The sequence below is a fragment of the Neltuma alba genome, unplaced genomic scaffold, assembly GCF_004799145.2.
Source record: "Neltuma alba isolate B1F8T4 unplaced genomic scaffold, ASM479914v2 tig00013031_pilon, whole genome shotgun sequence".
Classification (NCBI taxonomy): domain Eukaryota; kingdom Viridiplantae; phylum Streptophyta; class Magnoliopsida; order Fabales; family Fabaceae; genus Neltuma; species Neltuma alba.
Genome location: NW_021637378.1, coordinates 281,656 through 302,762, shown reverse-complemented (window position 1 = coordinate 302,762; position 21,107 = coordinate 281,656). Strand labels below are relative to the sequence as shown.

At 35.0% G+C, this 21,107-nt stretch overlaps 4 protein-coding genes across 4 annotated transcripts; all 4 read right to left on the bottom strand.

The window, feature by feature from the left end:
- On the bottom strand, positions 1-2,471 carry LOC114733765 (uncharacterized; the record flags this gene model as incomplete). The annotated part of the gene is made up of 2 exons (XM_028921261.1): positions 133-2,471; positions 1-16 (listed from the first exon to the last, which is right to left on the bottom strand). Coding segments are annotated over exons 1-2 (2,274 nt in total), but the record flags the coding sequence as incomplete, so codon positions are not given.
- A 1,140-nt stretch (positions 2,472-3,611) lies between these two features.
- LOC114733731 (B3 domain-containing protein At3g19184-like) lies at positions 3,612-5,760 on the bottom strand. The gene is given in 8 exon segments (XM_028921224.1): positions 3,612-3,864; positions 4,479-4,578; positions 4,660-4,866; positions 4,960-5,122; positions 5,201-5,232; positions 5,347-5,409; positions 5,412-5,447; positions 5,559-5,760. Coding segments are annotated over 8 exon segments (747 nt in total). The 5' UTR covers positions 5,694-5,760; the 3' UTR covers positions 3,612-3,853.
- Positions 5,761-8,187: 2,427 nt separating this feature from the next.
- LOC114733779 (uncharacterized) lies at positions 8,188-13,186 on the bottom strand. Its single transcript, XM_028921275.1, has 8 exons — positions 12,849-13,186; positions 12,621-12,819; positions 10,926-10,983; positions 10,695-10,775; positions 10,548-10,583; positions 10,167-10,406; positions 9,938-10,079; positions 8,188-9,690 (listed from the first exon to the last, which is right to left on the bottom strand). The coding sequence occupies exons 1-8, from the start codon at positions 12,856-12,858 to the stop codon at positions 9,203-9,205; spliced, it is 1,254 nt and encodes a 417-aa protein (XP_028777108.1). The 5' UTR covers positions 12,859-13,186; the 3' UTR covers positions 8,188-9,202.
- Positions 13,187-17,694: 4,508 nt separating this feature from the next.
- On the bottom strand, positions 17,695-19,131 carry LOC114733764 (cyclin-dependent kinase inhibitor 7-like). Its single transcript, XM_028921260.1, has 4 exons — positions 19,083-19,131; positions 18,657-18,792; positions 17,868-18,053; positions 17,695-17,761 (listed from the first exon to the last, which is right to left on the bottom strand). The coding sequence occupies exons 1-4, from the start codon at positions 19,129-19,131 to the stop codon at positions 17,695-17,697; spliced, it is 438 nt and encodes a 145-aa protein (XP_028777093.1).
- Between the last annotated feature and the right edge of the window lie 1,976 nt (positions 19,132-21,107).

Sequence of the window (21,107 nt, the reverse complement as noted above, 5' to 3'; positions counted from 1 at the left end):
AATCTGCAGTTCATATCTTGTTCTCATTAAGGTAAAACATGGAAACAAAAGAAGCCAAAACTATAATAACAACGAAATATGAGCTGCACCACAACACATGCACAAATTACGCAAAATGTCTCCAAAGGATACTCTCTAACTATTTGTCCTGCGATGGGAGAAGAAGTTCCAGTCTCAGATGCCTGAGAGAATGGATTTTTGCTTTTATGCTTTGTGACTAACTCTTTTGGCTCCATTAATAATATTTTGCTAAGTTCAGCCGCAATCATGCTATCATATGCATCATTACATTTCGAAGAATTTTGACTTTCAGAAATGGTTTCTCTGTCAAACTTCTTTGATAGCCAGTAGATGGATGAGTTCACAAGTCGCTCAGCCAAAGCCTGCAAGTCTACGTCCTCAGATGCAATTCCCTGATGGATCTTGTCGGAAAGAGTACTGAAAAACCCTTCAGATGTTTCTGACCCAGTGTCAAGCACAGCACCGGCCTGTACTCCTGAAGCCTCAGTCAGAGTGTTCTCTCCTGCTGAGGCAGATGAGGAGATTGGCAGCTGACCATCTTGGGGTGATCCAGTCAATCTAGTGTCGATGTTTTCTGGAATTAACTGATTTGGCTTGGATGTATCAGACACAATTATATCATGACAGTCAGGTTTCTTCATCTGCTTCATCCAGCACTTTAAAAATTTCAACTTTTTTGACTTTTTACATTCCCTGGCATGGTAAACCCCATGCAAGTCTATGTCAACCTGATCATATGCCGCTTTCCAGAAGGTGCTCCACGTGAGTTTTTGAAGGCTCTTCCTATCCATTATGTTCTTTTTCTGATGACCCTCAATCACCGCACCACTCTTCTTATCTTGAGAATCCAATAGTTTATTGCGTTTTTTAAAGTTGATATCAGGCTTGCAAACGTCAGCACTCAATGTCCTGATATGTTGAGCCATATTTTCTCCTCCAAAATGAAGAACCATATCTGGATCGTCTATTAGAGATAAGAGAGCAGAAGATATTGTAAAAGGCCTTAGAATGCCCGTAAATGAACCACCGTCGCTATTGGAAAGGTACACCAATGCCCAGCAACCTTCGTTATAAAGAAAACTACAGAGCATTTGCCAGATGGGTTCAGAATTTCTCTGCCACATGAAACCAAATTCAACTGCAAGAATATCAAGAACCCTATCTGCGAAGAATTCATTTGAAATTCCCTTCCTCTGTTTCTTAGATTCACCAAACACTTCTCGTACAAGAAAAGAATCAGATATGCGATCCCCTAGTTTCAAAAAAGCATCATTCCTCTGTACAGCCTTAATATGAAATTTTGTGATTCCATTACCAAACTGCTTCCAAAATTTTTCCTTGTGTTCACGGCCTCCTTTTGGCGGATTAATCAATTCTGGATCAAACCGAACATCATCATATTTACCAAAGAACCTGAATTTGATCAACTCAAGATCACAACAGTTATATTCTATGGGATTCCTACTTACATCTAAGATCTGAAGACTCAGTTGGACATGAAGTTTACTAGAGTAATCATTTATATCGAGAGAATACGATGACACTCCAATTTTCGGATAAATTAAACCAAAAGGAAGCAGAGCGGAACCAAGTATTACCGAATCCACAGAACATAACCCCCAACCCAAAGCTCTAGTTCCACTCTCAAAGAAACTATAAACCAGTTTAATTTCATCGGTCTCGTTCTTATGCTCATAACATCCAGATTCACACTTCACATCAACCCAACTGAAATGAATGTCCCTACAACCAAATGCACCACTCACACTCCTGAAGAACCCAGAGAATCTCTCACAAAATGGACCCACATTTTTCAACGACTCGTGACCTAGCTCCACATCGAAAAATTCAGACAGACACTTGAATGATCTACAAATAGGCGAAAACAAAACAACCAAATTCGACCGAACAACTGGGTAATTCAGAACAGCATCTGGTATAGGAGAACATATTACCGAGTCCCAAGCATAGTCGTGTACAATCTGTTGCACCGATGCGGCAAGATGTGAGGCCCTGGGAGGAGAGGGATCCAATGGATTGTGAAAATGAGGCAGAGAAGTGAGGGTCTGCGAGAGAGATTGGAGGGTAAAGGTGGAGTCACTGAAAGAGAGAGAAAGTGAGTGATTGGGGACAAAATGGTGGAGTTTAGAGGACGAAAGAAGGGGAGAAAGCGAGGAAAAGAAGAGCTTAAAGCAGAAGAGAGAAGACGAGAGAGGAGGGAAGGTGAGAAGGATTTTCGTTGATGTGAGAAGGGAATTAATGTAAGGAGTGGGATCCTCAAGATGAAGAAGTGGGTTGAGGTCTATGAGAAGAATCAGGCGTTCCGTTTTACTGTAATCTGTGATTCCATCAATGGCGTTTCCCGCCATCGAAGACAATGGCTGATGTATAGTGACTTCGAATCGATCAATGGAATGTGGTGCCGGCGGGAGAGACGGAAGAGAGCTTCTGCCTTCTGGATTGGATTGCAGCGGGAAAGAGAAGGAAAGAAACGGTGTCGTTTGGCCAGGCCACAGGGATACCCAATGTGAATTGGCGGGATCTAAAAGATTGGCAGTAAAAAATACTAAAAATTTCAAAACATCCTCAATTCAATTTATTTTCCTCCAAGTTTTATTTTGGGAATAAAGATACTAAGCTCACTATTTCGTTGTCAAATTGACTGATTTATTTTGCTTAAATTGTAAATTTTAGTCTTTAAACAAAATTCTAACGCTTTATAATTTAATTATTTTGACATGGTCATTATCAAAACTTTGACCAGTATGTGACGGGATTTCTTCGTATAGTTTATCGCTTCAAATCTAAATAATTATATATACTACAAAAAATTTAACAAAATGCATTATTCATAATTACAAATTAATTTTTGAAAAAAAATAAATAATATTACTCGTTTTTCAAACTTCCTAAGCTAACAATTACAAAAATGAAGTTACACCATGATGACCCAAAACTTGAATCGGCCATATTGGGGCATCCTACAAGAAAGAAACAGAAATTTAAAATCTAAATGTTTGTCCCATATAATTTACCCCTGTAGCCAACTTATTATTAACAATTTTAACTTCTAAAATTTAAAATCTACTTATTTTAATTTGGCTAAAAAGGAGCGTATCTAAATGTATGAGATTAAATACTTAAATTTTATTTTTTAGGAAAACTCTAATTATAAATGATACCTTTCTTTCCATGTCTTCTAGCAACTTTAATTACTTTGATTTCACGTTTCTGTGAAATATAATACGAATCGTCTGGATTATTAAGCTTTCAAAAGCATTGACTAATGATGGAAAATCAATGGAATCACATTTTCAGCTACTACTACATCGCATCTTTCTCTTATGTATGAAAAAGCACTTTCAATTAGAGTAAAAAAAAAAATCACATCTCTAAAACCATCTAATCTAATTATATACTTTGAAACCCGTTGAAAAAGAATGCAATGTGAAAATTGAAACACTCTCTTAGCTCAAGGAAATCAGCTAAGGGAGTATTGAGCTTAAGAAATTCAGGAAAAGCATCCCTTCCGTGTATACATTAGTTTCATAAATTTTGGATCAGAATTAGAAGCTACATGTTTCTCAAGTCATTATAAGTAAAACTCCGTTTAGTTACAAAATACCACATCTCAATCAAAATCTGTCCTCTTCATGTTCATAATCAGGACCTAGAGATGCAGGAACAATAATACAAACTAAGTTAATCTCAAGAAGACCCCTTTTTCTCAGGGCATTTGTACATCTCAGAGAACCAAAAAACTCTGATGTGCTGCCTTGAAGCTTCCACGGCATCAAAATAAGTTCTTCCAGCTATAACCCAACAACGAGGACTACCTTGTGCCTTCATAAAGAGGAGAAATAAGAGGCTTTAAAGTGTTGACACGCACCAGAACCACAAATTCCCAGCACATTAACATGTCATAAGTTAGTTAGGAATATTCCGCACCTGTTCTATGGACCATTAATTGAATCTAAGTACTTTGAGTTTGTGTTATGTGATGATTAGGGGTAGTTAGGTAACGGTAAAGGAAATTGGGTAGTTAGAGGCTCCTCTATATAGGGTGATAGGATGAATGTAATGGGCATCTATGAATTGAATAATATTTTTCAACAATTTATACAAATATATCAGTTGGTATCAGAGTCAAGATCCATTTAAGGGGAAGTATTAGTATGGTGATTATGGGTAGTTAAGAACGGTGAAGGGAATTTGTCAATTAGAGACTCCCTTATTAGTGTAAATGGGGAGATAGTGCGAATGTAATCCATGCATCATTTATGATACTAAATCTGCTAGAGATATTTAAGGCTTAACTTCTATAACCAGAGACCAGAATAGATGACCTTTCATTATACCACGTAATGTATTCAAAGTTTAAACATTTTAATTATGATCGTAGAGAGAATCACAGAACATGCGTTATGAGAGAGAGAGAAATTGTAAAAGGGAGTTACTTGCTCTGACTCTTTTGGAGCTCCTGTTCAAGTGTGAAGCATCCAAATCTTCATCTCCTTCCTCTTTGTTTTCTGATTTATATGCTCTAATTATGAACACCTAGAAGTCAAAAATAAGAGCTCGTGAGTTTTGACAGGCCCAAAAAAATCAAGAGCACACATAAGTCTACCTAATGATCACCTTAAATTCTGTGGGTTTGATGAGTTGAAACACCAATGCATCCCCATCAACTAGTTCATGATCAATTGAGAAACCTCGCCAACCACCACTAAGACCAGTTTTATCAGCAAGGTATTTGGTAGGAGACTTGTTCCTATCCTCATCTATTAGAGTTATTGTTTCATCATGGTGAGGAAGATAAGTTTTGCAGAAATGAACTGGAAGACCCTGTTCAGAACAAGCAAGAAAAACTCAAAACTTGCCATTAATGGAAATCATTGGTGAGGAATGAAGAATACAGAGTATTTCCCTTTTACTTACAAGCCAAAATCCTCCAGTGACATGTGATTGGAGCATAGGCTTGATGAAACTTGGGTATTTAGAATCTAAACCAGAGAGAAGTTCTTCGGCTCTATCAATTGCATATTGCCTAACTTCATCTGAAGCATAAACTCGATTTAGCAAGTCCCTTTTCGGATAGGACCTACAAGTCATTTTCCATATGAAAAATTTGATCTTAAAAGAAGCGTGAACAAGTGACAAGTATAAAACTTGAGCTCACCTTCTTGGTCTCAGCAAAGGTTCAATGGGGCCCTTGCAAGAATAAAAACAATCCCTCTCAAAAAAACTTACATATTTGACGACAAAAACTGATTCAAAGAAAAGGAACGAAGCCGTTAAAGAAAGAGCAGAAGATTGAAGACTAACTTCCTTGTAGTTTGGAGGAGGTAAGCTGGCTACGCGACTAGACCTTCTTACTGGGGCCGAAGAAGAAGACTTACCGGCTGACGTGCCACCCTAGGCTTGGCCTGAAACAACAAAAACCAGACCCAACAAAGCTCATAAGATTTGTTTACCAGGGGAAAAGAAAAAACTCATAAGATTTTCTGATGAAGAAGAGAAGAAAACAAGTGAAATACAGGGGAAGACTTAGGTGATGGCAAAGGCTTCAAAGCACTAGCAAGCTTGTTGAGGTTTAGCTCCTCCATTCTCTTCTTGTTTTCTTCTAGCCGTCGTCGCCTGCATTCCTCGTATGTTAACTTAGAAACCACCATTTTTTTTTAGTTTAAGTTGTGAAGGATAGATTTTGCTTCACAGGTGTGCTTGCTGGAAGGAAAAATGTAAACTCGAAGTTAGGACTTATGAGGAAATGAGATGAGAAGAGCAAGAGTTGATCGTTGCGAGGGGAGGGAGCATGTGAGCGCCATATTACCTTAACGGCTAAACGTTCAATTCAAATTCGAAGAGAAGCCTTGCACTGTTCTTATCTTTCCTAATCAAGGTAATCGATGAGAGATATTATGGGTTCATTTCGATTAGCGATTGAAGAAGTAGTTTATTATCAATTTGACTCTTAAAAAAATAAAGTTGAGTAAAAGTTAAATTAGATAAGTTGAATTGTGTTTAAATTGGAATTCAGAAAAACTAGTTTGTAAAAATGAGATTGATAAAAAGTTGTTTGGATTATGATTGGATAGCACCCCAAACCATGGTTTGGAGACCCAAACCATGGTTTGGGGAAAATGCTACCCAAACAGCCTCTCCAAAAACCAAAACCATGGTTTTGGGTCAAAACCATGGTTTTGACTCCAAAACCATGGTTTTGGAAAAAGCAAAATTTTTTTGCTTTTGGAGAAAAAAGGGAGAGTGTGAGGGCTTATATGATATGTATCTTGTTATTTTTTTATAAACATATTTTTTTATAAATATATTAATCTTATATTTTATAAATATATATAGACATTAATTATTTATTAATTATATTATCTTATGTATTATTAATTATGTTGGTAAAAAAACATATTATTAACAATTTTATTTCTTCAAATTAAAATATATCATAAAATCTATTTTTTCTGTAATTATCATATTAACTTATGTCTTTTTTTTAGTAATTTGTATATATAAAAAGTGCTTCTGATAACAACTATCCAAACACTCTCACTTCTCAGAATCACTTTTTTACAAAATCTATTCTTCACAGAATCTATTTTTTCCAGAATCTATTCTCCAGAATCACTTTTCCAAACCACGGTTTGGTTTCATCCAAACACACCCGAGTAAAAGTAAGCTTGTTTATAAAATTACCAAAATGATTATGAGTTTTAACAAATAATAAATCATTATTAAAAAAATTAATTTTACATAATACAATGGATTTAAATTAATTTAATATAAATAAGCGAAATTTAATGAGTGAATCAAATTTTAAAAATTTAGAAAGATCATAAAAAATATTTTAATAATGATTGAGTAAGTAATTTTAACAAAAATACATTTCTAACATATTTATTACTTTCAACTAATTTTAACTGATTTTTTGTTATCTATAAATTAGTTATTTGAGGCTTATAATAAGAACTAAAAGAGGTAATAAATTTCTTAACTTTTTTTCTCTCCATATTTCAAAAGATATAAGTCATAAGCTATTAATTTTAGGTTATAGCTTATTGTAACTTTTCATACAAAAATCAGATTGCTTAATCGCTAAGCCAAACAGCACAAATTCTTCAAATGGGCCTATGCTTGAAAAAATGCAACTTATTTGCCTCCAAACTTTTAGCCAAACAAGCTCTATAAGGAGGTTTGTCAACCCATTAATTTAGTTATTTGGAGTTCTCTTTTTGACATTCCATAAAATGGAACAGTACGACCGCGATATATATTTCGTGGCTGTTTGGGATCATAGTGGAAATTTCGTATAAACTTTATGTAAGCCGAAATAAAATTTCTTTAACATACTTGTCTCATATTCCTCAAATCACTATTAAAAAGCTACTTATAAGCTACTTTTAAGTTGTCTCGTATTCCCATTTCATTTGATTCGTGAGTTGGTTGCCTCGCTGAAGTTTAAGGAATAAATCATTCTATTTAGTTTAGTTTAGTTTTATTTATGTGAATAACTTATTATAAATTTTATATTTTATAATGATGAAATGGGAATATTGGAAAATAGTCTCCATCGAAAATTTTATTAATAAGGAAAAGTTAACGAGAATGACCTAAATCAGTCTGTGGCTACAAAATTTACAAAGTAGTGGTACAAAATTTTTAATGGGAACTTTTTTTTAGATTTTCTCTAATGAAGATTATAGACAGCTTATTATATAAGTATCAATGATATCAATTTATTTTGATGTTAAAATTTTAAATTTTAAATGTAGAATAATTTTAATTCTATTTAAGTATTTTTTATATATATTTTTTATAAAAAAAAAAGTTTAGGTGAATTGGATTCTTAAAATTCAACACAAGCAAAACATATTTCCAGACTCAAAAAACATTTATAGAAATAAATCGCCCACTAATAAAACCCAACAGTAAAATTTAAACTCACAACCTTATAAATCATGAATTAGCTCCTTATCATAAGAACCAACCTTTGTTGGTTATTTATTTATATTTCTATAATAAAGAAGATGCCATCTTATTCTAACCTTGGTTTATTTTTAAAAATAATAATAATGCCATGCTTTTTGTTCGGCTTTCCATAGGAGTCCCGCTTTGGTTTCATTAAGTAAAGAGAAAAGAAAGTAGGGGAGAAATTAATTGAATAAAAAATAAATTTGTTATTAAGTAAAATATAAAATTTATAGCAAGTGATAATAGTACATAAGACAATGCCTAACTTGGCATATAAATTGTTGTACACATAACTCATGATTCAAAGAAGAATCACTAATTCCACTCGAGACCTGGGTTCCTGAACTATAGGGTCCATTAACATTGAAAAGAGCAACAGCATTGGTTTATGGACCCCAGCACAGTAGCAGAACTATGGACTATTATGAAACTGGGGCTAGGAATCTGAAGAGCATCCAGGTTCAGACGGATAGAGAGAATAATATTGAGCAACCGTAAGTTGACTTCATTGATTGAGGATGTGTGAGAGCTGATCATGGAAGATCGGGTGACTACCTTGAGACACGCGGCTCGTCAGAAGAATCATTGTGCAGACTGGCATTCGAAGTCTGTTACTCATGGACCTATTGGACGCTCCTCTTGGCTGTGATTAGGATCCTGCCAACGAAAGCAGCAGCATGGACAAAATATAAACTGGCAAGCAGCTTCTTTTCCCCTTTATTTGCTCTTTAGACACGTCTTAACTACAAGTTTCCAAACATCACATCTCATTAACCTCAATATATATACACGCACACACACATCCATGTACAATATAAAAACTCTAACAAGATACATTCATTGAGTCGTGGACAGTGGGGCTCATTTTCTAGGCTCCGGTAAACCACAAAACTCACACTTGTTTTGATCAAAACTACAACCAAACTGGACCCTAGCACTAATCTTTGTACATGCAAAACATCTTCTTGCAAGCCTCTCCTTAACTCACTCCCGCGTCAGGCAATTAGATGATCATTAATTTACATCCATGAGTGGGTTCTTCCCATGCAAACTCTATTTATATGAAACACTCGAACCATTTCAGTTACTCTGCAGAAAGGTCATATTGTCCAGTCAAGTTCTTGCAGGAAAGCTGATGTACCATACTCTTGCAATTAAGTTTGTTATTAAGTATCTCCTCAAGTTAGATAAGAAAACGATTTCATAATCTGGAGCGACGGATACACTTGACACTGCTGAAGGGTGAACGCCCGCGAGCAGATGCAAAAGGCTTCCCATTCATGGTCCCTGAAGATTTAACATCCCACTCCTCGATGTTCTTGGGAACACAAACATCGAAAAGAAATTGGCCAAGGACACTATGAGCATTGATGCTCGGGAGACTGGGCAGACAAACAGATTTTTCTTTCTGTTCATCCTGTGGAGTGCCAGAATCTCTACTGTCATGATATGCTGCGGAGCTTGGCAGAAAGAAATGATCACTTGGCTCTGATGCAACTCTTCTGAGGCTCCGATTTGAATGACTTGCTGCCTTCTGTAGGTCGCAGATTAACTCTGAGATCTCATCATGCATACTTTCCATTCCAGTTCTCTTTCTTTCCATCATTTTATGAGAATAAATCGAGGTTGCCTTCTCTAACAAATGGGTCACAGCAATTCTGTACTGGATAGGATGATGCTTGTAATGACCTGGAACAACAGAAAATTAATGGTGTTAGAATGCTCCAAGTGCTTACACTGGTTTATTTGCAAAGGAAGACTTTGCCCGAATAAGGTAGAACTAGATGAAGACCATATATTTAAGTTTCCAGAATGCATGCAGAAACCTTTGACTGCAAATCACTAGAGTCAAAAGCAACGCTGAAGTCAGCATTACAATCAATATTGGTAGCAATGCAGGAAAGTGAACATAACCATAAAAAAGTATCAGACACACCTAAGTGAGAAGGGCTACTCAGTTTTACAAGGGTAACATCTCCACCAAGACCCTGTAATCGTTGGACAAAAGTATGGATACTTTGAAATGCCACAATCTCATCTTTCTCTGAACAGAAAATGAGAAATGGAGCCCCAAAATTCTGAAGAGAAAAATGAACATTAGAATGAATTAAAACAATACAATCATACCCAAAAATAAACTCCAGCTGGACAGAAGAGATACTTACAATAGAAGAATACAAAGCTTGCCAATGTTCAGCAGCTAAGGATTCAAACCGGGTTAGGTATAAAGCATCAAAACCAGAAGCCACACATTTTGCCATCCAGGAAACAACCTTTGATGGTCCTGGCACTTTTACAATCGCTGGGTGTAGAGCGAAGCGGATGCCAAAATCACTTGTAACATCTAGTGGGCCAGAATCATAGATGTGTCCAGAAACAAAGTTCCTGAGCAGTTGATAGTTATGCTTCACATGATAAAACAATAATTAATATAATCTAAATGGTAAAAAGGCTAAAGACATCACTGACCAAGGAAAATATCAAGGAATGAGAAAAGGATTTTTAATTAAGAAAAAAGGAAGTTATTAACTAGGAAAATGCATTACCAGGTAGAGCTGACCTTCACATTTTCCCTCAATAAGCTGCATTTACATGAAAAGTTATAAGAATGAGCATTTCCAATCCAGCAAAAATTACATACTTCAACCAATAAATTCTCCACACCAAAGATAAGAATGGGTGATTGGAATTACCTGAACTACCTTGTACAGACAAGCTTTTGATCCGGCAGAAAAAGAAGCAAATACCACAGGGCATGATCTTGTCCTCAACTCCTGCATAACACAAAGAAACTGTTTGCTCAAAACCTCAGATACAAAGCTAACAAATTATACCCGGAGATTGCAGCCTGAACATCATTAAATTCCTCATGTCTGAGAAACTCAAATGAAATCTTAGCACAACTTCCCATTTCTAATACTAACCTTGATGAGTTCATCAAGAACGGAAATTGCCAATGACAGTGCACTCTCATGATGAAACCTACAAAATGAAAAACAATAAATTAGAGAATTCTATTAGTATGCCAACCAATCACTTCAGGTGAGAAGGCATCTGATAAGCCACTTGAATACAGTATAGCCCACTCAAATCATTTTTGAATGATTATCGATTAAGCATGTCTCTACATGTGCTAACAGAAAAGTACTAGGGTCCTTGTTACTGAGAATCTACCATTTAGTCATGCCCGACACCTTACTCTCATCCTGACATATTCACTTATAGAAACTTTTCCATTCTCACTCTCATTAATCATATTTGAAGGTAAACTTCGTTAACTTTAATAGGGGCGCTTCAACAGTTCGACCACAAACTAAAACCTTCCAAAACAATATTTACACGCATAGACACATACTATAACAAGTCTTAGATATTTCCCCTCTACTCAAACGGTGATGATAACCTTCATTGGGTGCCTAACCTACAAGAGTTACAAATCATTCCCAACGGTGATTCAATTTATATATTAGCCAAACTGTACAGGCACAAATATACATAGATATCCTCGATTTGTATTTGTGTGAACGTGAAATACATTGCTTGCCGGCTTGCCGATGCCTTTTCTGATAGTTAGATAGTTTAGTATGTGCTGCAAGTCCATAAAATGGCCTCAAATGGTTGTAGAGTGTGTGTGTGTGTGTGTGTGTGTGTGTGTGTGTGTGTGTTTGTGTGCCCAGTAATCTTCATCAACATATTGACTCTAGCACCGTGTGTTATAGGACATCCAAAGTGAACTCAACCTCAACATGCACCTTCATGTCACGAGTTATAACGCAGGGACCTCTGACAAGGACATATCCAAGGGGAGCAAGCACTATATTTCACAACTTCGTTAAGAAAAAGAATTAATATTATTAAAAAAATTAATTTTATTATCCAAAACAAAAGAGTAAAATTTAACTGCAGCCCCCAATATTTTACATGGTGTTCACTTTTGCACCCTCAAATGGCAAGCTCTGGGTCCATCACTGACCTCCGATGTTTACAGCATCAAAACACTGGACTGAGAGGAAGGCCAGTGTTAACAATCAGCTATATCAAATAAATGACAACTTCTTTTCTTAAACCCAAAAACACTTGAATTGCAAGAAACATAACTCGTAATAATTATTGACACCGATCCAGAAAAAACTAAAAACATGCCAGGCCGCAGTGAGCATGATTATAATTTCCAAAACCAAGGAATGCTATGCGACAGCCTCGTTCCCCTAATTCAAGTTGTACTCGACAGACAGTTGACTGTCGTGAGATTTCATCCTCATCTACGGCCAGGCATGACATCTTCATATCTGAGCAGCTTATTTATCCAACGAATGCGCTTTACTACCAATCAAAGCATTTATTAAGAAATCTAAGGAGCCTCAAACCTTAAAGAACAACAACAAAACTACATCCAAGAAAGAAACCCCATACAGTTATCACAGCAGGAAACTAAGACTAATCACGGAACAAAAATCGAAAAGGATAAAATTGAACGAGAATTCACCGAGGCTTTGTCACTGCATCAATTGAGAAACAAATTTACCGAAGGTTGACAAGAAATAGCAAATTAGCAATGTTGAGAGGAACTGGCGCGTGAAAGTCATACCAAGAAAAAAAATTAACAGAAATAGACTTACGCAGAGATATAATGAGCATGACAAACAAGAGAATTCCACCCTAAGGATGAGTACAAATCCACATAATCCCATAGTTGGCTCTCCTGAACAGAAACCCAAGCAAAGATTACAACGATTCCTTTGAAATCAGTGTCCTCCTTTCTTCCCCAGAAGATATTTCCACCCCTGACGCCTCCACTGGAGCCGCCGCCACGTTCACCTCTCGGCATAGCTCGAGCCGAAGTTCACCTCTCGGCATAGCTCGAGGAAGACCCAGTTTTCAGAACAGCTCAAATTTCAGGATTCTGAGAATTTCAGGTCGAATATTCAAAAAAATAAATAAAAGAATGTTACTTTATGGTAGTTGAAGATTTGGGATAATAGTGATGGTGGGAATCATCGGGGCTAGTGTTCATCTAATTCTGGCGAGCAGCACATGATGAATTGTTGGTTAGGTGGCTGGCGATGCTAATTCTGGCGTATCTCCTCTCTCTCTCCACACCTTGCTTAGGCGAATAATGGCCGAAGCGAAACCTGTGAATGTGAATGGGACCACTCGATATTATTCACCACGCGCCACTACGCTTTCCAGGATAATGCTCTCTCTCCACCTCCTATCCTTTCTCGTTATCTCATTATTTTCTCGTTATAAATTAATTATAAGTAAAATGCAGGCGTCATGCGTGATTCATGACCATGTCGATTCTAATGGGAGAGGAAGAGGCAATAACCGGCTAAAATACAATACACTCCGTGATTTTAAATATAAAAATTAGTTAAAAAATTATTTTAATTTTAAATATAAGATCTCATTTAATTTTTTTTATAAGTTCTTCCTCTTTTAATATTTTAGTTTGAATTAGTCGCAGTAAAAAATTTTGTTATGAATTTATATATACGTCTAGAAAAAGTCATAAACAATATATAGGTGTCAATTTCTTGCTTCATTTTTTATGCTAGACACAGTTTTTTTTACCTATTAAATGTGGGTTCCTGTCTCAACAAAAAATTTAAACTCTAGTTCACCACAACATGAAATACTAAGAAGATCAAATTAAAATTTAATTTAATAGAATAATAGACTAAAAATATTTATTTTTATAATTTTTATTTTTTTATGCAAAATATTTTGCGCGTTGTTTAACTCATTGCCAGCAAGCTGTATATTGGCTTTTATGTTAAATAGTGTTTTTACCGCTCCAAAAGTTATCTAATTATAATACATGTTTTCTATGAATTTTAAGATGGGTTGCACAATTTATAAGCTATGAATCACACGTTGTGTTAGTTTTATATTATATTATATTATATTATATATATAAATACATGTACTTCTGGTAAACGAGCTGTCCAGCTGGATATAAATTTAATCAATTAATAATCCGGTTTGCATATATGAGGTGAAAGTTCTTTCATCTTTGTTTCAAGAGAAAAGGCTAAGATTGGCCAAAAAGCCTTATAATCTAACCGCATTGATGCTCTTGTTAAAATGGAAGGCTGTGAACTCAATTCCGTTTGTAACTTCTAGCTATTAAAGCTATGTTTGGATGGATTGAATGAATAGTCAAAAGACTTGCTATATTTGAAAATTTTTCCTCCTAATATTCTTTTATCTCTCATTTTCTCCATATCCACACAAAGTGTTTGCTCCTTCAATTTAAAAAGTTAACCGTGGTGGAGTTTAACCATAGTTTTCAGAATGGTGGCATTGTTTAAAAGTTCATAAGTAATCAGTAATTTACTATTTATATACTCCTCTGATCTTAAATATAAGACCCTTATACACACTAGTATAGGGGTTTTATATTTAGAACCGGAGGAATACTTCTTTTTAATACAGTATAAGAATGCAGTAAAACAAATCCAAATAATACTACCCCCGGTTTTAAATACAAAAGCTATTGACTAATTTGAGTAAATTAAGAAAATAAATTAAGTTATTTATTTGTAATAAATAGGTTTTTTTCCCTAAAATATCCTTACTAACTAAAAATATTGATTAGAATTATTATTATTAGAACGACGATCTTTGAAAAAAAACATAAATATGAGAAACAAAATAGATTGAGATCTATATTTAAGACTAAAATAAGAGTCAAACAAGATCTTATATTAAGAATTTGAGGTAGTAGATGATAAGGATGTGATTTTTACTTCCGGAAAAAGGATGTGATTTTTACTTCCGGAAAACGCATAGAAATATCATGCCATCATCCTAAGCACTCCTGGATTATTTTAATTAGATTTAGGCAGCCTATTTCTTAAAAAATTTTAATATTCACTATTACTATTTTTAAAAAAATTAGAGTTAAAATTTGATTTTTGCTCTATGTTTTAAAAATTAAAAATTAAAATATAGAAAAGTGATAAAATAAAATAAAAATGGAACTGTCCGGAGATCGATCGGAAAATGGAACGATAGCGATGTTACTTTATTTAAGAGTGAAGAATGAAGAGAAAAAATGGAAGCAACAAAAACTGAAAAGCATGTTGAGCTTATCTTCTACAAAAATATCATTCTCTCCTATGAGTGTGTGTATATATACAATATTAAAAATATTATTTCATTTTCAATTGAGATGGAATATATTTAAAATATAGAGAGAGAGAGAGAGCGCGAGAAGTACACTTCTTGATTAGAAAATGTTGAATCGTATAACCCCCGAGTACACTTTTTGATTTGACATGAATTACCTTGAAAAATATGAACAATGACAAATGTTAATACAGTGATTTCATTTTAAGGGTTTTCAAACTATTAATATTGTAATATTTTTAAGTTATATATGCTTGATTAGATGCATGTAGAGAAAAGGAAAAAGAAGTATTTGGGAAGTTAAAAAAAACAAGAAGAAGAAAAAAAGGAAAGATATTCTGGATCTCTCCTTCCAAAAGCTCAAAAGTCATTTCATTACCATCACGTCTTTAATAAGCATCATTAATTAAAACATGTTGATGATGATTTGAACGCACTTTGCTACTCTTTCATCCATCCTAATTGCCTTTATTATTAATCATGCGGCCATTATTATTTTCTTCCATGCTTATTAATCACCATGGCAGTGCCAATAATGTATTTGGTAGAATCCATAGTTGAAACTTTTATTTCCTGTTGAGTACAGATTAGAAGCATGTTAAGTAATGCCTATATTGCACTTCTTTGTTTTATGTTTAAAAAAGATGGTAGATAAACACCATTTTATATAATCAGATCAAGTAATATCATGAAAACAAATACCCCACCATTACAACACGCTTTGAGAACGCTTTCTCTTATCAAATATAATCATTTTGTGGTATATCATAGGTAATAACTATATTAATTATGGGTAGAACAAGAAAGAAAAAAATTATTTTGTAAACATTAACTAAACATAATTATGTTTATTGACATTTGTGCACCAATATACTCCCCAGCAGCGTCGAAAGCTTTTTTGTGAAATGGAAAAAAAATGATAATACCCTTTTACTTATTTTCCTCGATGGTTTTTTTTTCAAAAATTTTGTTGATAGGAAAGAATTGATAGATATTTATACACGGAAAGTATTAATAATCATTAATAAAATTTTTAATGAGAAATTTTCCCCTAACCTTCTCTATTGTTTTGTCATTTTTGATAACAACATGGATGTGCTTATTAATGGGTAAAGAAGGACGGAAAGCAAACCCTACCACGCAGAGAAGAAGAATGATGAGAGGGAATGGGATAAGAGGTAAAGGGGTGGAATTGTTGGCAGTGGGGACAAAATAATGATAATGGAGGGGTCTATGTGTGTATGTACGCTGTTTCTTGTAATTCCGACAATGTCTTCTGTCACACTTCCCTTCTTCATCTCCATTAAAACAAGTATTATTATGTCACCCTCCTTCCTTCCCCCTTTTTCTGGCGAACCCTTTAGTTTATAATAATTATTATGAAACCCCACAAAACAAAGCTGCTTTCCTTTTGCCTCTTTGCTCATTTGCTTCACATTTTGGCTCTGATCAGTACTCTTTCTTTACCTGATCATCAATTATTATAATTCTTGCTTTCAAGGCACCGATTGCCTACTTTCTCACTTCACAGCAGTGCTTTTAACGTTACCATACGTGGGATGTCGTATAAGCACAATGATGATCTCCATCCATACATTATTAGAAAATTGACAAGACATTCCAACACAACACATTCAAATATTACCCTCTTTGAAATTTAACCGTCCAGCTTGCTGAATAAAATGTTTATTATTACTACATAAGTAACGAGAAATGGACCACACATGTCATGTCCGAGAATCTGGATATAACGACCAGTGTAGGTGTGACCAAAGAATCTGGATGTAACGACCAGTCTAGCTGTGGCCTATGGGGGTAATGGGGTCATAGAAATGAAAATGGTTGGGATGTAGGGTGGGGATGATATGCTTTTGTTCTATTTCTAAGCAAAGGGTTAATATTGTCCATATCGGTACCCTATGATTCTTGCAATCATTAACAGTGAACGAAGGACCTAAATTAGTTTGATATGCAGGCATTTCTTTAGGAAGGGCACATGGTCCCCACAAAGCAAGGGGATAAAAACATGGAATCATTGCTTGGGATGGAGAGGATGTTCCCAAACGTGTCCATGAAAGAGAATAATCCCATAAAAAGATCGTCTCAAGCTGCGCGGAAAGCTCAAAAGAATCACTCTCTAAAACGTCCAAAAGCAAACCCCACATTTTAAAAAGATACCTGCATTTGGAGACTTAAACAAAAATTAAAATAAAGACAAACTTTTTTCCTTTCATTACAAAAATACCCATTTTTGAGCAACCCCAAGGGTTTAGCTCAGCCTCAAGTGCATATCCTCCAGAAACTTTCATATAGAAGAGAGTTCAAATGCAATTAAGGCACAAAATTAATGGGGACTTGTCTTTATCTAAGTTAATGTTTTTCTTTCACATTCTGTAGAAAAAGGAAGTTTCCATCAAAGCCCTAAACGATGTCGTAGAGAATCGTAGCTTTCTTACTTCTATTCAACGTGTTAGCTGTACAAAATCCAGCAAATCTACGTCCTCTTCAACAGAAGCCCCGGAAGTGGCACGATCAATTCCGTAAGGCACTTTCATGGCTTCAAATTAAACGAACCCATTCATATTTACCTTGCAATGGCATATCTTTAACAATATCATAGTTGTACCTGCAGAAAAAGGGAAAGTTGTTAGTTAGTTAGGGGTTTGATTCTGCTATCGTGAGCACTTGGGGATCACACTCCTTATCCTGCGCACCACAAATTTAACACTCACTTCTCCGCGAACCGCTTTTGCTCGTATTTCTCCGCCATTGCGAAGAACTCTTCAATCTCCTCCTCTGGCGCCATCTTTGTCGCCGCAAACTTCCGATGCTCACTGGCTTCCGTTGAGGACTTCACCGGAAACACCGTCATTTCTTCCGAGTCTCCGTAAAACTCGTTCAACGAGTACCTGTCTTTGCTACACATGCCATATAATTTTAAAAAGAAAAGGTTATGATGGCCATTCCTCTTCAGAAAATTGCGCTTACGCACCGAGAGTTGAAGAAACAGCTATTTCAAACCTGAATAATTTGACGTGCTAGGAGCTGAGCCTGCCATTTCTAAAACGCTGGTCTGCAGGATCGAGTTTAGAAAATGTATGAATTAATATTAGAAATATGCTTATTAATTAGTCAATAACGGCAATTCGAATAGGATAGAAACATAAACTTGCAATGACTCTGGGAAACTGCTTGGCTACGAAGAAAATACAGGACAAAAGAAGAGAGAAAATATCAATAGTTCAACCAGATAACTATATATCTTACATTCCTTTCGTAGTTTCGTGCTATGGAGGATTTAAGGATAAAATCTACGCAACAGAAGGAAACAAACATTTATGCTATTGTGAGAATTCAAATTCTCAGCAACCAAAAGAAACTTTTGAAAGACATAACGCGGAAGGATGAAAAAAAGACCAAACTGTAACGTAAACAGAGATTCGAAACTGCACCTCCGGATCCAACGCCGTGGCCGTGCTGTTTCCCATAGCATCGATGGTTTCAACATTAGCGCTGGATACCGAGGAACAGGAAAGCGGTAACCGACCAGAAAATGTTCTCCGGAAACCTTAGTTGCAGTGGAATTCACAGAGGTAGCCGGAGAAATCGCCGTGTCTGCCAACTGTGAGCTTCGGAGCTGAACACGGAAGAAGGCAACTGCGGTTGACAAGAACCGAAGTCGGATTTCATTTTCTTGGACACGGAAGTTTCAATAGAAGCTTCCATAGCCGCAAGTGATGAAGAAGCATTGCGTTTAAGGTCACTCATTCTCTCTCTGGTTTTGCACTTTTTGGTTCAGCGAAGCTTGAGAGGTAAAAATGAAGGTGAAAGTGAAAGGGAGCTATAAATAAAGAGAGGGAGTGATATCGGAGGAAAATTATTGCACATTTTATTGATAAAGATGGACGGTTGAGATTGCTTTCATCTTCCTCGTGCCCTGATGGTACTTCTGCTGACTTTCTCAACAGTAGCAGGAGGATATGAGCGAAACGTCATCGTTAGACTGCCCCCGCGTATAAAACAGTATTCCGGGTTTGCCAAAACGCAGACTTCGTGTCTGCCGTTTGTAGGTTGTGTTTTTTTTTTTTTTTTTAAAACATATTTTCTAAAAGCTTATTCTTTTTACTATTCTTTATGTAAATATATATATTTCTAACTATATTCTGTATGCATTAACGCACAAACAAATTTATGAATAATCCAATATCTAATAATAACAACATATAAATTGAGCAGGAGTAGGAAGCTGATTTCATGTATTTAACTTGTAAATAATGTCATGATTTAGAATATTTTACACACTACCTCTGGTCCTAATTATAAAAGTCATTGACTAATTTAAGGAGATTAAGAAAATAAGTTAAGTTGGTTATTTGTCCTAAATAGGTATCGTCTTTCCTAAAATATCCTTACTAATCAAGTGTATTGACTAAAACTATCATTGTTAGAAGGGCTATTTTGGAAAAAATGTATAAATATGAGAGACAAAGTAGATTGAGGTCTTATATTTAAAACCAAAATAAAAGTTAAACAGGGTCTTATATTAAGGATCGAGGGTAGTATATCTCAAGCTCCATATTTTGTTGCGTGTTGCGGCTTAATTAATTCATTGAAATTGGAACCTTATTAATAGATATAATTTTATGAAGGGAAGATTACATTTATATTTAATATTTAATTTCAACGTTATGGTCGTTTTTTTATTTGTATAAATTTACTTAGATTATTTTTATCAATTGACTGCAGCCTCACTTGGCTCAATCACGTAGCCTTTTGGAAAGTTAACTTTTCAAAAAAAAAATAATATATAAGTTATTTAGTTGATTTTGCATTTTTCATAAGCTTACAGTCATTTTCTTAAAAAGATGGAGTATTATATTTATTTGAAACCAAGCAAGATGTGTGTGTGTGTGTGTGTTTGTTTTGGCCTTTTGGGAATCTAACTTTTTTCTCTCTACTTAACCTAACCAAACGAGGCCTGAGCAGTTACATAGAGGAGATCAAATTGAAGGAAAAGGTTAAAAAAAAAAAAAAAAAAAAGCTCACGGAATGATGAGATGACGTACGGTTATAATGGGGAGAAGAACATGACATGAGTATTGTGTGAAGAAATAGAATCTTCAAATTAAATCAGATTATGCCCTAAGGGTATCTTTCCGTATTGATCATTCTGATCTCTGATGTTCTTAGGGAAAAGAATTTAATGGGCAAATTAAACTATGATAACAAAAATTCTTATAATGCAACCAGAGAATCTCCTTCTCATAGCAATTTGAGAATCTTTCTTAATGATTTTAAGGCTAATCTTGTAGGATGTGACCCTGAATGTGTTAATTATTATCACATGGGAGCAATTAATAATAGTTTTAATTCTGGCTTTATAATGCATAAAAAGTATTAAAATAACCAAGTCATAAATAATAATATAGCATCAAATTAACTAACTTCACAGTTGATGAAAATATTACTTTCGGTCCTAATTATAAAACATCGTTTGTAGACTATAAACAAGATCATATAAGTAGGACCGGATGTAATATCTTTGAAAGCATTTTAATTTCCTGCTGTTACAACATCAAATAAGGAGTAAACATTAAAATAAGGGGTTGGCATGATTAGGTATGCTTTTAATTATCATAAATTTTATTATATATCCAAAACAAAAACGCCCAATTTGTTTAATCACAAATAAATATGATGTTTATATCCACGTGCACTTTAATTGATTCTTTATTCTTTAATTATCATAATTTTTAATTGTAAATAAAATATTAATGTTATCTGAAATACTTAGCATTTAATTAAACTGAATAAGGTTATTGCATGCCCCATATGCCCACGCAAAAGATATGCTGGGTCTTAATTTAGTTAGGCTGGAACCCAGAACGTAACGATCAGATAAGATGGCACGTACGTCTTAATTAATTAAGTTAGGTTAGAGATTAAAATAAAAAATAAAAACATTTAATGGT